This window comes from Bombyx mori, chromosome 17, assembly GCF_030269925.1.
Source record: "Bombyx mori chromosome 17, ASM3026992v2".
Lineage (NCBI taxonomy): Eukaryota > Metazoa > Arthropoda > Insecta > Lepidoptera > Bombycidae > Bombyx > Bombyx mori.
The window spans coordinates 12,038,032-12,054,673 of NC_085123.1; the positions used below are offsets into that span (position 1 = coordinate 12,038,032).

The following is a 16,642-nucleotide window of genomic DNA, read 5'->3' on the forward strand; positions in this document are numbered from 1 at the left end:
TTTGTAATTACAAAAATTATATTTCACGTATACAGCGCTGATCACAGCGATACGCACTCGATATTTTATTATTCAAAAACTGCCTTACTTAACAAGAAAAACCACTGAAATCAATATAAAAGGAATTTTATTTACATTATTCGTTAGGCATATACACTGGTAATACGATTGGCTTTATTTGTACATATGAGATACTGCCTAGGCCTACAACGGCGAATATTGTCGGTACATCGTCTTCGTATTTCGATATTAGAGCTGAGACATCCGCTGCTGATGGAAGGCAACATGATTCGCTGAAAAACGAAAACAAAATGACTAGGGATCATGGATAAGCTGACATTATTAAATTAAAATTGTAAAAATGACGGTAAGTAGTAAAAAAAATGTAGTTCGAATGATGAAATATTACATACAATATATAGATATATACATACAAAATACATAGATAAGAAATATATATCAAATAAAATAAATTATATAAACCACAGCATACTACAAAACAATCATCTGGGCTTTGAAAAAGAGATCATGTATGTACTTCCCTTAATTAATATTTAGCTACCCACAATTCTGAGTTCGCATTCCTAAAGTTGTATTGTGGCCGTTCTATGTACGCAATTTATTCATATTTTAAAACATTTGCTTTTAAGGTACCGGCTCGGTTTAGTCTAGACGTCGCGTCAGTTTTTATCGATCGCGTTAATTATTCGATTTAAGTTGACTTCATTAATAAACTACACCTTATTTTTTTGTTATTAATCATATTGGATGTTTCGAATGTTTTACGGAGGAGTGAATTGGTTTTCGTTAGTATTTCAAATATATTGCTAAATACCGTCTATTTATTTATAAATTTTTTCTAAACTTTCACATCTTATTTTCAATCAAAAAAGCGATATTAAATTATATTAGCAGTTCTAAGTATTTGTGGTTTTGTTTGTTTGTTTACTTGCTTACTTGTTCGTGATCTTAGCGTGCGCAAAACGTTTACCCGTTCGACTAGAAACTTAATAAAGTTTTTAGCACTTCCAAAAAGTATTTTGTCAACCTTCGGGGAATATTTAACTACGGTGCAATTTTATTAAATAATAAACTTTATAAGTCAAACTTAAATACTCACTCGATACAGCTCAAACGGAAATCTGGCTTTGGCTTGTTGCTTTTTCTAAAACTCTTTATACTTCTGTTGTAAACATCAAAATCTATTCGGAGGCTGGTCTCCTCTGGAATGTGAGTGTCTGCGGTTATTATTTGCAATTTCTCCAACATCTTCGGCAAGTCGGAGAAGTCACCTGGCTTCACTAGGGGCTGCAGAGCAGACGTGTCAGCGCTAGTTGACGGAATTTGATTCTTATAGTGTTTATTGGTGATTTCGATACATTTTAAGAAAGCTATTTTAATTTCTAACCAGCTTTCGTACTTATTCGGGCACTCCGATATGAGACTGTAGATGTAGCCGTTGTTGAAAATGTCTGTAATGCGTGCGTTGTCGCGTCGGACGACTTCCGCTCGACCGAAATCATCATCACTCGGATACCAGTGCTTACTGAGTTCGTCTGGTCTCCGATGTTTTGTGTCGTATGGTTTTACAATATCCGACTCCGGTTCACCGTTGTTGTCCTTATCGATCGTACATTGCACGTTGCGAATTTCGTTAAAACGCTTTATAATATTAAATGGATTCTTCAATTTCTTGGTGAACGCATTTGGTTGATTCAATGCGTCTTCGGAGTCGGAGCTCGTGTCCAGTACCACTTGCCTCCGGTCGATCATGTCGTAGTTGCTGTTCATGTATATGTCTGCGTTGAAAGACTTGTTGAAAGTTTTAATGGCGTTCGAAAATGCCCTTCGGTGCCGAGACGTGACTTGGTCTTTCTCGTTCAAATCTTTCAACTTCAACGCTAGCTCTTTGAGCTTGTTGAAGTTTTCCGTGAAGGTGTCTTCGTTGACTCTTTGCCTTTTATTTTGAGATTCTTCCTCGGTATCCAATTCAATAGTTTCAATAACGACCGTCTCGTCAACGAGATCAAAGTTATCGGTGAGGGTCAATTTACACTTGTAACTGTGGTTGTAAGTCTGTATGACTTTTTGTATGGACTGTATATTTGATATCTGCAGATTCCCCGAAGCGATCAGCCTCTTCAGCCTCCCGGCGAGGTTCTTGATTATTTGCAAATGGTACATCCGTGTGTCGCGTGGTCGTTTCCGGGAGTTCCTCGTGCCTTGTGCGTTTTCAACGTTCGTGTGGGCGTTCCTCATGTCCGGGTATGATCTGAAAACCGGATGCACCCTCGGTTGGAACTGAAACCTCGGTACGAAATACTGAGGAAAGTATGGCCTCTGAAAGAACATGTTAAAATGAAAGTAGTTGAAGTTCCCGCGCGGCCTCCACCAGTTGTAAGGTCTGTATTGATTGGTCATTCTTGGTGTGCTCGTGTTCGGGTAGAAATGCGTCGCGGCGGGTATTTCGTTACGCGAACCGTTCCCGATGCTCTTAAGCGACTCGTTTGGTTCATCGGAGGATGTGTAAGATAAGTTGCTCGACGTATTTCTAATGTCTTTAGTTTTAAGGTTCTCAACGTTGAGCACGTATGACGTTTTATTTACATATATGTTCTTAGGTATGAACTGTTCTTCGGGCGCCTTCACGGTCGCAAACGTTTTCTGATAAAAGTCCGGTATCTTTTTGAAATTAATTTCGAGTGCATTGGCATTAGTGGATTTGTATTTACGTTCCAAAAGCTTTCGTAGCTTCATCTCGTTTAAATTTTGTTCGGTTTCGTCATTCGATTCGCGAGTGCTACCAGCGCCTTCAGCTGACACGTCTGTAACAATACTGTGAGTGTTTTTACCAGGAACTTCTTTACGTGTCAACTCTTCAACATCTGTAATTCAATTGATACAAAAAATAATTATAGACTTTACTAATTATAGAATTTACTGGTGGTAGGACCTCTTGTGAGTCCGCGTGGGTGGGTATTACCACCCTGCCCATTTCTGCCGTGAAGCAATAATGCGTTTCGGTTTGAAGGGTTGGGCAGCCGTTGTAACTATACTTGAGACCTTAGAACTTATATCTCAAGGTGGGTGGCGCATTTACGTTGTGGATGTCTATGGGCTCCAGTAACCACTTAATACCAGGTGGGCTGTGAGCTCGTCCACCCATCTAAGCAATAAAAAAAAAGACTAATTTAATTAATGTGAATCAATAATCAGTAGGGTAAATGGTAAGAGATCTCGTGGACAAATCCCCATGCACTGGACTGATCAGGTGAAAGACCTTACTGAAACCCCACTTAACGAGTGCGTGCGCCAAGCCTCAGTTCGCAAACTATGGAAAACATCTTTCAAGGCTTCAATAAACAAGAATTTCACATGACCACGACTGTTCTGCCAAGAACAACTGACTATGATGATGTCATCATCATAGTCAGTCATATAGTAGTATCACCAATAATTTTGTTGTAGGATTTATGAGTGATTTGCAAAATATCTATCTAGTCTAGCTATCGTGACCTAAAGGATAAGTTGTGCGGTATATTCATATTCAGAGATGCTGTGTCGGTGTTCAAATCCCGAAATCCCGTAGGAAGAAATATTTTTTTCGTGAAATACTTGGCACACGTCACCTGTGATTCTGGCGACGAAAGATCAACACCGTTTTGTAATCCAGAAAAATTATTAATTGCGTAAGGACAGAAACCAACTACTACCCCTAGACCTAGATGGGACAGCGATTATACCATACAAGTCCTCGTAGTTCAAGATGGGTGGCGGCATCCATGATGTGATGTCTCTATGCTCCAGTAACTACTTTTTTTTATAAGTGAAGAATTACTGGTGGCCCAGAGGCCCATCTAGGACAGGGGCGACCACGGCTCAGCCAGGGGTGGGATTAGCTTACAGCTTTGAAGGAGACCTGGCAACTAGAGAGCAGCTGCTTCGCGGATGAATCTACTACCAGATCGGAATCGCGACCCGCTCAAAAGATCCGGCGAGAAACTCAGCGGGCTGAGCTTATGTTAGCTTGCACATCGAATTCGGGAAAGAGTTCGGTACTGTTACCGGGAGTAACTACTTAGGACAAAGTCGACATGATCTCGCTCATGGGTATAAACAAAAAAAATCACCCATCCACACCTTGGCTACTTGTCTGCTGTACTATATTTACGAAATAACTTATTATAAACATTCCACAAGAACAACATTTGTAATGTCGGTCTACTGAGCAATAAAATAAATTGTTATATCTACCTGTATTTTTGTTGTTTTGTTTGGAAGAATCATTTTCAATAACAACAGTAAGTTCATCATCGCTTTCACAATCTACAATGTGAGTGTTATCAATTTCTTGGCTGCTGGTAGCAATACTTTCATTATCATTGGACTGTACTTCATCATAGGCATTGTTTTCACTATTTTTATTTGATATCTCAGATCCATCATCAATTTTTTTGTTAGCATGTCTTTCAGTAGTTCGAGTACCAATTTCAGTAATACCATAATCAATTTCCATGTTACTTTCACTACTAACATCAGTATCTTTATTTGTTATCGTATTTCCTAATTTATCTTCATTAGAATTTGTTTTTTCTTTCTTATTAACAACATGTCTGTAGACTTTACATCCTAATCTACTGAGCGACGCATAAACTTGATATTGCAGTAACAACAGTTCTTCATTAAGTAATATTGAATATGCTTCTTGTAATGACATTGTTATACCATTATTGTTAAGACGCAGACAGTTCTGTAAATTAAAACATTTTGATTTATTCAACCTGCTTAATTAAAATGTCTACCAATTTAAAATGTAGGTTATAGTTTTATTTTTGGTCTGTTTACAATTCTCATTTCTAAATTGTAAATGAAGTTACTTAAAGAATTTTAAAAGAGTCACAGATTTTTTAAGCCTAAAGCATATGCTTGAAGCAAAGAATATGCATTTCAATATCTGATTTTAATATTTAATGGTGGAGTATATCATAGGCCTACATGTGTAGGTCTGACCAACTACCAATTTCTCATGCAAGCAATCATGTGTTCCTGTTTGAAGACTTCAAACTCATGTCACAAGGTGGGTGGCAGCATTTACATTGTGTTATCTCTAGATCTGTTGAACACATACCACCTTGTGGATTAAAAGCTTGTTCACCTATCAAGCTACTAAAGAAAAAAAACGATTGCTCTTTAACATAATCGACATAAATGCTATGAAAAAACCTAATACCATAGACTCACACTTTCCATTAAAAATAGTGCTTCTTCAGGTTTTAGGTACAATTTTTTTCCTTGATGATGTCCATAGAACTGCCAGTATCCACCAGTTTGTCGAATTACTTCAGCAAGCCTTAAATCGTTTCTCCATTCAGCATGTGATAAACTACCTCTGAAATGATAAAAAAAAACTGTGATACTGTTACTCTGCTATGAACTTATTACACATGTTTTGTTTATTACATGACAATGTCAAATAAGGAATGCAGCATTTTAAGTATCGAGTGAAACCCAATAATTACAAGAGAATATTTTGTAAAAGTAATCATAATTTACACGATTTATAGTGCTTTGTAAAAATGTGGATTTTTTGTATTTATGCACTACATATTTCCAATGAAATTTTAACTTTAACAAGTGTAAACTTTTGATTGGATTGATTATTTAGTGATAATTGATTGTGATAAAGTGTGCAGAATAACTCATAATATGCCGGCATTAAAACCTTCAGAGTGCTTATGTTTAGTGGTTTCATATTATAACTTACTGTTTTTCTATCCTATTAACTTCGATTAAATGTTTTCTAGCTTCCAAAGCCACTTGTATTTGTTTTTGCTCTAACCAAGAACCGTTTGGTACAACTTCTTTGAGGCCAATGATGGGCAGTGCACCCTCAGTTCTCGTTACACCCTTTGCTACTAACTCTTCTCCTCTATAAATCGTAATTCCATGTTTCGAATATAAATTAATTAAATTGATACCAAATATTCTTAAAGCATTTAGAATAAATATACTTACGATAGGAGTTTTGGATCAGGCATTGTTTTCCAATGTTAGAGAAATGTGCTTGTCTTAAAATTAGGAAAATTTAACATACCCTCAATAATTCAATTATTTCACTTTTCAGTTTCAGATAGGTAGTCACAGAAGAGAAATACATTTTACCTACAATAATTTTATAACATTTCTCAATTAGGAGGTAGAAGAAATTTTTAAGTTAATTCTTGGAATAAAAAATAATTAATTCATTCATAATCATTTCTTAATGATTGCAAAACACGTAAATAAGAAAACTATGAACCGATCTCTTTTAGATTTTCTTCTTTGGAAAGTCGAAGTTATCATATCTTTTTTTTACGGGATTTGATGACTTGGTAACTAAGACCTTTAGGTCGTGTAATTTATATTCATATTTTTATGAAGAATGATAATATGGAGTAAATGAAATGAAATGAAATGAAATGAAGATAATGAATTCGAGCCATTAATCAGCTGGTATGAAATTAAATGAAATGGGATGAAAATATAATATTATAATCTCAGTAAAATGGTGGTCATTTACTGAGATTTTACCAGTGGAGTTTTTGGAGGATCCCGAGAAGCTACGTGCAGCGGCTTTGTTTCATTTACCCACTTTCAAAGATATTAAACAGTTAATAATCTACCGTTTTTACACATTTAAACCTGAAGAAAGACTAAATAGACAAAATAAAACAAATTACAGAACTTCACTCCTTGCGTTCCCGCTAAAAAGTCTTTTTTTTTTAAGAGATTTTATGACCTGGTAACTGAAATCTTTAAGTCATGCCAAAAAGTCTTTTTTTTTTTTTTTTTTTTTAATTTTATGACCTGGTGACAGAGACCTTTAGGTCATATCTTATTTGGAAAATGTTCATTACTTTGGGGTCACTACACTTCACTTCACTAAATTTTGTCATTTAAATTGTTTGAATTGTCTTTTTTATGTAATTATAAATAGGTTTATAGGATGTTGGATCTTTTAGTAAAAAGTTAAGTGGCGGCGGGCGGGACGAAGAGACAGACTTAAATGCATTGGTATCACTAAGTTCACTAGCCAGCACAAGTCTTTGAATTAAGAAACTTTGGCAATCGAAAATAATGTGATGGATCGTCCCTTCTTCTGCTTGACAGTGTATACATTGGCTATTTGAAACAATGCCAAGTCTTGCTAGGTGTGACGGCGCAGTATTATGGCCAAATCTCAATCTGTTTATTGTTGTGATGAAAACTCTACTTTCACTAGTTTTCAATTTTTCATACCATGGTTTAACAGGCAGGTTATCTTGGATACTTCCATACCACTTTCCCTTGTTTTCCTGATCTTTCTTCCACAATTCCCTCCACAGAGTGTAAATGTTTTCTTTAATATTTAGAAAATAGTCAGTGAAAGGTACGAGTAATGAGTCTGTAACGTCAATACTGTTTATAGCCTCACGTGCAGCTTTGTCAGCTTTTTCGTTGCCCGTTATGCCTCTATGTGAAGGAACCCACATAAATGCTATATTTACATTCTTATGATGATATTTATACAAAAGCTCTTTTATAATATACAAGACGTAATTAGTTTTATAATTTACAGATATATTACTTAAACTCTCTAGCAGGCTTAAAGAATCAGTTATTATTAAAAAGTTTGTACAGCTATTAACCACAGTAATTCGCAGTAAGGCTTGATAAACAGCATAAGCCTCTGCAGTAAAAATGGAACAATATTCATTCAAAACAAAGCTTTGAGAAAACCTAGCCTTTGAATCATAAAATGCTGCATGCACATAGTTATTCCCTTTGCTGCCATCAGTATATATAGTGTAATATGTATAGTTTTGTGACAAGAACTGAATCATATCAGAATTGCTATTAATTGTGCTTGGGATTATATTTACTGGATATGAAATGGAGTGATAACTATTAGAGTAACATGGCCAAAGGGACTGTTTACTGATCTTTTTATACTTATTATCTATTTCCAGATATATTATGGACAAAGGTGGTGTATATTTGTTAAGGGTTATTCCAGTTAATAATGAAGGAGGAGTGATGTCTAGGTATGGTGCAATTTTTTGAACTATTTGCATATTATTAGAAGATAGTAATTTGAGACAGTATCTGTGTGCAAGTAAGAGACGTCTCAAGATTAATGGCATAACTTTTGTCTCAACTTCCATGGCCCTTATGGGAGTTGAGCACATTGCACCAGATATTATTCTCAAAGCTCTGTTCTGTAATATATCAAGTTTACTTGCATGTGGACTATTCAAATAAGCAAGAGAGCTATAATCAAAATGGCTTCTGACAATCGATTTGTATATTAAAGACAGTATTTTGGGATCTGCACCCCATGATACTCCAGCAAGACATTTCATAACATTAAGACCTCTTAAAGCATTTTTGGAAATATGATTAATATGTGATTCAAAAGTTAATTTCTGATCTATTATTATTCCCAAAAATTTTTTGCTGGTAACCTTGTTTATAATTTCACCATTATAAATGACATTATAGATTGGTGTATCCTTGCTGAATATCATTACGTTGCTCTTGGATGGATTAATTTTTAAATGTAGAATGTCATTGTAATAATAGAACAGTTGGGATAAAGCTACATTAATACTGTCTATTGCTACTTGTAAATTATAGTCACTACTATACAAAACGATGTCATCAGCAAATTGTAGAATATTTACATTATTATTTACATTATCTATAAAGTTGCAGATTTCACTTGTGTATATATTATACAATAACGGAGATAAAGTAGCACCTTGCATTGTGCCTTTCGAGGCAGATTTTGGACCATATAGCATATTATTGTATTTTACATACACTGTCCTTTCATTCAAGAAGTTATATATCCATTTGCAGAGTTGTCCGGGTATTCCTAGCCCTGACATAACTTTCACAAGTATACCAGGATCTATACTGTCAAAGGCACCTTGAACATCAAGGAATATACAAACAGTATGTAAATTTTTTTCCTTCCCATGTTTCAGATCAGATATTAAAGAGATAAAACTATCAGCACAGCTTCGCCCTCGCCTAAAGCCATATTGGACATCAGGAATGATGTGATTAGCTTCAACATACCAGTCAAGACGGACTTTTAACATTGTTTCAAAAATTTTGCCAAGACATGAAGATAAAGAAATTGGTCTATATGAGCTAGCAAGTTCTGGTGCCTTGTCTGGTTTGAGTATCGGAATAACACACTGTGTTTTCCATGCCTGTGGAATATAGTTGTTAAGCCAAAGTAAATTGAGGATATCTAGAAATAATTTTTGAGCTGATTCATCCAGATTTTTAATCAATAGGTAAGGGTAGTCATCCATACCTGGTGTTGTATTGCGTCTAGATTGTAAACTTATTGTAAATTCTGACCATGTAAAGGGTTCAACCAAAAATTTGGAATTATGATTGTCATTGTTTAAATTAAAATAAATATTCAAGTTACTGGTCTGAATTAAATTACTATTGTCTGTTAAGTTATCCAAAAATGAGGGAATGAATTCATCTCTATATGACCTATTGCCAGTTTTAACACCTTTAAACATTTTAAGTAAATTCCAAATCTTACTAATGGGTGTTGTTCTACTGAAAGTATTAGTTAGATTATTCCAACCAATTTTTTTCTGCTCTGCTATTGTTCTTTTTTTCTGTGCATCCTTTCTTTTATAGTTAATATAATTCTCTATGGATGGCACATTTCTATATAATTTGAGAGCATTATAAGATGCAATGACACTTTGTTCACAAATATCATTCCACCAGGGTGTTGGCAAACGGCTTTTGAAACTATTTGATTTTGTAAGTTTAGGAATTGTCATAGTTTTTAATGTATCCAAACAAGAACAGAAAGCACTATAAGTTAATATAGGGTCATTTGAATTTAGGATAAAATTATTGAAAACTGTTCTGGAAAGAGTGTTGTATTTAGTCCAATCTGCCTTATTATATAAAAATCTGTCTACTGGCGAACCAATGTGATATTTATCAATAGTTAAGGATATTTCTGTTATTGTAGGGTAATGATAACTTCCCATGGCATCGTGATGGACAGACCACTCACACATAGATGCAAGACTAGCACTGACGAAGCTAACATCAATAGCAGAAGGATTTCGTCTAGGATAGTTGACAGTTGTAAATCTACCATCATTCAAAATGCATAAATCTAAGTCGTCAATAATATTAAATAAGCTGTGACCTCGACTCTTACTAGATAAACAACCAAAAGCTATATGATGAGCATTAAAGTCACCACTTACAAATATTGGTTTTGGAAGATTATAAATTATACTCTGTAATCTATTTAGTCTGATATGACGACTAGTAGGTGGACAATAAACACAAAGAACAGTCAAACTACCACTTACTGTTGATAAAGACAGGGCAGCAGTTTGAATGTCCTCATAGAATGTAGTGTTAATAATATTGTATTTGAGGTATGGTTTAATTAATATTGCCACACCATTATGACTATTGTTTGAATTTCTGTTATAAATATTGTAACCTGGTATTTTAAATTTGTTATCTTTGAACCAGGTTTCATTAAGTAGACATATATCAATGTTTTGTTGTTTCAAGAATTGAATGAGCAAGGGTTTTTTACTATTGGCACTTTGAATATTATACTGAGCAATACGTATCTTAGACTGTGTAGGACCTAGATCCATTATTTTAGATTTTTAATTAAGATATCCTTAATTGTTTTCACTGTAGTAGGTGAATTATCACCCTTATTGCCTAGCTCCACCAATGTCTGTACAAGGGCCATAAGTACATCATTGTTGGAGACAATTTGATTTTTAATATTTTCTAAAGGCATCTTGTTGTTTATTTACATTATCTACATGTGTATTTACAGGCTTATTTACAGAATTATATAGAGGCTTATTTACAGAGTTATATACAGATTTATTTACAGTATTATATACAGGTGTTTTTGATGTTGGAAGTGGAGGAAAGTCATTGTTATTTACTTGCTTGGTTGAGGTAGCACTTGCATAAGTAATTTTAGATTTTTTTTCCATAATTTTCTTTATTTTAATTGGACATACTTTTGAAATGGCAAGATGAGGTCCGCTGCAATTTGTACAACAAATTTCAGTGGGCTTGTCACATTCCTTATATAAGTGCTCACCTCCACAAATAGAACATTTTTGTTTACTGTTACATATTTTAGCTGAGTGGTTAAACTTGAAACATTTGAAACATTGTTGCAATGGTGGTATATATTCAAAAACTCTATAAGAGAATAAGTCGTATTGAACATTGTCTGGTAGAATATTTGATAAGAAAGTAATGCTTACAGTTTGTAAAGGAACATGCTCATGTCCTACTTTCTTTGTGAATCGTCTGATAGCAATAATTTCATATATTGACGATAGCCTACTGTACAACTCTTTATTAGAAATGTTAGCTGGAACGAATCTTATTATTCCAGTCTTTTCAATCTGCGCAGCAGGAATGAAAGCTCTCATGTCATATTTTTCTAAGAAAGATGAATTCTTAATAAAGTTATTTGCTGTGTTATATTGTTTAAAAATAACTGCTATTTTATTGGCATTCACTCTTTGAATTGCCGTCACACCTTTAATTTCCGTTGCAAAAACGTGGTTTAAGTAAATAGGGCTCTTGTTGCCCAGTCTGTCCTTATTAGTTGCTTCGACAAATACTTTAAACTCAGTATTAGCAGAGTTCTCCGGATAAAGTCTTTTATAGTTTGGTTTAAAAAAAGGCAAGTAAGAGTCATTACGCTCACCGCCTCCGCCAACGCCAAAGTCCACCTTGGGGTCACCACCACGATCCTCAACGCGAGGACGTTTATTTGAGGTGGGCGGGTTATCCCCGCCCCCCTCGTTACCCTCCATTTCTAAGGGTCACCACTGATAAATTCAACTATTTACACAGTATTTTTATGAAAAAATATAACAAAATTGAAATAAAAATGAAAAAATTTTCAAATTGTACGCGCGCTCTTTTTGGAATTCCCGCCAAAAGTCCCTGCCAAAAAGTCCTCTTCAAACTTGCATAGATTATACACCATAGATAATATAGATATGAGTCGTCTATTATCAAAGGTGTCAATCTGTGCATTTGGACGAAAAAATGTTATTGATAAGTTAATACAGATTGATTTGAATATAATCGTCTCCTTCAAAGAATACGGTTCAAAACCTGCATTAAATAAAGGTTAATACTTAACCTGTTATTTATCTAAGATGTCGTTCAGAAGAGTTTTGTGACTGCCAATGGAATACAAAGTCAATAATTCGTTTTTCTGATTTACCAATTATTGTCCAAAAGTCACATTGCCGGCTTTGATAATAGTCGACTCATATGTTATACACTGATGAAAATAATTACGGTACTCTCTACCGGCAGTCTAACACCAATTTAAATAACAACTATATACTGAAAGCACCACAAAACTTATATACGGTTGCAAGATGTAGTTTCTGGAATTTTCCGAATTTCAATATTTTTTCCAAAATGGTGCATTTCAAAAATTAGAAAAAGGAAAGAATACAATACGAGAATACATAACAATGGAGACAGTATTATATAGTCGTATATTTTTAAATTCTTATTTATTTATTGCTAAATAGCGTCCGAAAGCCTATTTTTTATTTTTATAGAGCAATATTAATTTCCAAAAAAAATATCCACCGTGTCTAGAATTAGTATTCCAAATATAATACTTTTTGCAAATGATTTCTCTCCATCGAATTTTTCTCCAAATATTCCCCACTAACTTATTTTTTCCTTTAAAGGAGAAAGTAAAACATCTGACCTGATAGTGCTGTCATGGCAGTCATGTGTCAAATGTCGAAAACTTTCCTGTTTTGCCACTGAAGTAGGAAATCTATGTGTTTCGCTCACCTAATCTTTTTTTTCTTACTTAGTTGCAAGTAGTCTAAGGGGTGTTGGACGGTAAAATTTGAGGGAATTGGGTTCTGTAGGTTGATGAGGGGCTATTTAAAAACACACTGCTATATTATAATTACATTGCAAATACTTTGAACACTATTACACCATTATTTTATTTTTATAAAAACTCTTAGATGTTGCTCTGACCGTGTCTAGATGAGAAGTCATTGTCTTCACCGACGAGAAGACAATTATTTGTTTTAAACATTTAAAATAATTCCAATATTCGAAATTTGTAACCTTACATGTGTCAAGTGTTGCCTGCCATTACTTTCATATTAAAATTCCAACAAGGGGCTATTCCAGCTACGCGCGGATGGGACACCTGATTAAGTAACACGTTCATGAATGGAAGAAAACTGCATACTGAATCCAGATTGAGTGAAGATTGTTTTTGTCTAAGTATACTGGCGTGGAAAAACTTTACTTAATATAATATATATGTATATAAATATATATACCCAACCATTTACAGAAAGCCTATTAAAAATTATTTATACAATGATAGTATTTGTTAAATCTCAAAAAGAAATAAAAGAGGTGATAATCTGAAAATAATGTCATAAAGCAGACATAAAAAGAAATACATATTAAAACTAGGTAGGAACTTCCTATAAAATGTAGAGCAGAGATAAAGAGAGAGAGAAAAGATGTACTTTTTTTCCTACCTATGCTGATACCCTTGAGAGGCTATTTCAGCTTCTCCTTGACGTGTAGGTGAGCTCACGGGGCTCTGACCGGGAGTGTTGGTAACACTGGCCCTAGCACGAGCAGTGCTTCGCAGAATCTACCACCGCATCGGAAACACGACCCACTGAGAAGATCCGGCGAGAAACTCAGTGGGCTGTATCTGTGGGTAAATTCACTCGTCGAGCCTTTCATCGCAAGCGACGTGTTCGGCGAGGATGGTGACCAGTGCTTGTGGTAGATACCTAAAAGCACCGTAGAGATGTACAGTAACTTTTCACGAAATGAAAGTATGGGATTCGGGTTTGAAAACTTACTGTTGATTTTAAGAATTTTTTATAGTTAGATTTTAATCATTTTTTATACTTAGGACAAGTGACCGACATCCACTTGAGGTTAATTGGTTACTAGAAACCATGGACATCACAAACGTGAATGCTATATTATTATGAAGCATACGAACATAATAATTATGTGATGAATAGAATACAACTTTTAAGTTTTAACTGAAAAGCTATGGATAGTTGCATGCTACGCAACTAAAGGAAAGCAATTAAAAATAAAATCTGAATGTATAGGCTACTTTTCTTAAATAGCCTGTCGAAATAATAATCGAAGTCGAAAATAAACAAAAAGAAATAAATTTCATTGCTTTGTTGGTACCTACCTCGTACCTACGTTTTGATAACAAACTGGTCAAACTTATTAAAAAAATGACAAATTCAAAATAAGCATGCGTGATTAACTAAAAAGTCAAAACGATTCACTAGATGGCATTAGTTGTTTGGATATCTAATTATGAATGAAGCTGCTGATGTTCAAATAAATACGTTTTCTTTAAAAAAATCTTACACGTATGTACTAGTTAATGCTTATTTCAAGCGAATTGTTTTATGTGAGAATTAAAACCTGTAAATGTATTCTTGTAACTTGTAATTTCTAAATGAATTCTTATTTATTTTGAGAACTTAATATGATCTGAATCATTTCTAATTTCAGGGACTTGAAATGGGATGAATGCATTGCACTACTTTGGTCAATGGTCGCCACTAGAGGTGTAATCTTGTAGTACGTCCGTAGTAGCTACGCCGTAGTCCTACGTGTCCGTTGTGTATCGATTAGTTACCCGTAAATTCTCGACGGAACCCGACGTCTTCCGAACTCTGCCGATGTTACCCGACAGCTACGTCCACACATTGCGGAAGTAATGAAATGTACAAAAAGATATGAAGCGGAAAAATTGTCGCTGTCTTTTTCTTCACGTCGCATCTTATCCCGTTCCTAAAAAGGATTCTTTTGTCGATTTTCCCTTTCAGCGCATTTACCGAAAGCGATGACGAATGAATAGGTACATTAAATTGTAAAAGCTAAAATTGTAACGTTTTGATATTAATTTATATTTCACATATATAAATAAATGCGCATTTAACAATTTAATCTTAAATATATATAATCTAAGCGATGACTAGAACTTTTGGGTTAATTATATAGGTAAGTACGGATAAAAAGAAACGCATGTACATGTTTATGCGTAGATTGAAAAATTGAATTTAAAATACAAAATTTTACTGATAATCTTGTTATTTTTTTATAAAGAGCCAGTGTGAAAGCACCGTGAAGGATCAAAATAGCTATCAAAACTGATCGTCAGCTTTGATAGCTATTTCAGTAACGCCAGACAACAAGAAATAGCGTGAAACGTGTACTCAACAACTTTAATGGTTTTGTTTATAATGGCTGCGTACCTATTGGGCGACACCAGCAGGGTGTAAGTGACTACGACTAGGGTGGCGCACCCTTGAATACGTACCGCGTTATTTATGGTATATTTTGACGTACAGACTCACTGCTAACTTCACGTAGCTGGGCATACAGGGTGATGGATGGATAGTGTTATCGGTGTTTTTCGCCGTAGTCCGTGCTTAGACCGTACTTTTTATTACTGTGCTTTACGGAAATCCCCTAATACGTCAGAGTTGTTCATGGAAATCACGTTATTTCAATGAAATTAGTGGCTGACGCCCGGTGTTTCTTCATATTTCGTTTCATATTTATGTGTAAAGCGAACTATATACAGCCCTTTTCTTATATTTTGCGAAACAAATGCAATTCTTGTGATGTGATTTCTTTAACTAGGAGTACTTCGAGCCCCTATACTGATTTAAAATACAAGGTAAGTTATAATTAATATCTTTTAAACTATTATAAATGTATTTGTGTGATAATATATTTTCGTAAAGGTTTAAAAGTCGCTGTTGACAAAAAGCTAAACTATTACTTTAAGTTTCGTTCAATTTATGTACCCATGTTTACAATTTGTGTTTACATTTGTACCAATTGCTAATTAGGTTTTATTGGCCCTGTGTAGTAAACATTCAATTTATTTAAAACAGTGACATCTACCGGTTGACACTTAAATCTTTTATTAGTTCAGAGCTATGCCACAGTCAGCGCCAAAGTGTCAGACGCCGACACGCCTGCAGTCACGCGGCGTTGACGCGCGTCGCAACTTGTTTGCGTGGGTGTAGATCGTTTCGTGATAAAACATTTCATGTTTTCTTTCTTATCAACTAAACAGAGCAGTGCTACACGTTTGTATCTATGAAGGTTGCATTATTATGCTATCGTAAAAAGTTCGATAAGTGTTCCTTGTGTCATAAATGAAAAGTGCAAGTTCACGAGTGTGTTTTGTTGTTGCTGACTTTGGAGACAGGATTTCGTCCGTGCCGTGAAGGTCTAGGGCCGGCATGAGGAAAATAAACGGTGAGAATTCAAACATAAGAAGCTTTTCTGCATGATTGTAACCTACTAACACAAGATAACAAAATGTCATCAAGAGGTGGCCAAAGATAAGAAAAAGGGAACACGTGAAGTATGGACTCGAGAAAAACCGCAAATGATAATACTGCATGTTTGGAACGTAAAAATTTTTGGAAGCTTGCTTGTTGTTTCCGACATTAATTTCTTAACTCACTTCAGTTTCTTTTAAGAGCTTGAGAGTTCAAAAAAA

The 16,642-nt window shown here is 34.7% G+C and overlaps 2 protein-coding genes across 12 annotated transcripts in view; one reads left to right on the plus strand and one right to left on the minus strand.

Annotated features, from left to right (window-relative positions):
- Positions 1-110: 110 nt before the first annotated feature.
- On the minus strand, positions 111-6,749 carry LOC101735977 (uncharacterized). 5 transcript variants are annotated; one of them, XM_062673424.1, is made up of 7 exons: positions 6,571-6,749; positions 6,016-6,162; positions 5,765-5,929; positions 5,242-5,389; positions 4,255-4,750; positions 1,121-2,885; positions 111-293 (listed from the first exon to the last, which is right to left on the minus strand). In XM_062673424.1, exons 2-7 carry the CDS (start codon positions 6,036-6,038, stop codon positions 137-139), a joined length of 2,754 nt encoding a protein of 917 aa, XP_062529408.1. In that variant the 5' UTR covers positions 6,039-6,162; positions 6,571-6,749; the 3' UTR covers positions 111-136. The 5 variants fall into 5 exon arrangements, with proteins under 5 accessions (XP_062529408.1, XP_004932546.1, XP_004932547.1 ...); XM_004932489.4 differs by lacking the exon at positions 6,571-6,749 and having other exon boundaries at positions 6,016-6,372; XM_004932490.4 differs by lacking the exon at positions 6,571-6,749 and having other exon boundaries at positions 1,121-2,825; positions 6,016-6,369.
- Positions 6,750-15,537: 8,788 nt separating this feature from the next.
- LOC101736209 (caskin-2) overlaps positions 15,538-16,642 on the plus strand; it is a 339,004-nt gene continuing 337,899 nt past the window's right edge. For 6 of the 7 annotated variants that reach the window (XM_062673428.1, XM_062673433.1, XM_004932493.5 and 3 more), the window contains exon 1: positions 16,108-16,395. In XM_062673428.1, the coding sequence (XP_062529412.1) occupies positions 16,380-16,395 (16 nt within the window). In that variant the 5' untranslated portion in view covers positions 16,108-16,379. Of the gene's footprint in view, positions 15,806-16,107; positions 16,396-16,642 lie in introns of those variants that run through there. The other variant, XM_012695782.4, reaches the window with a different exon arrangement.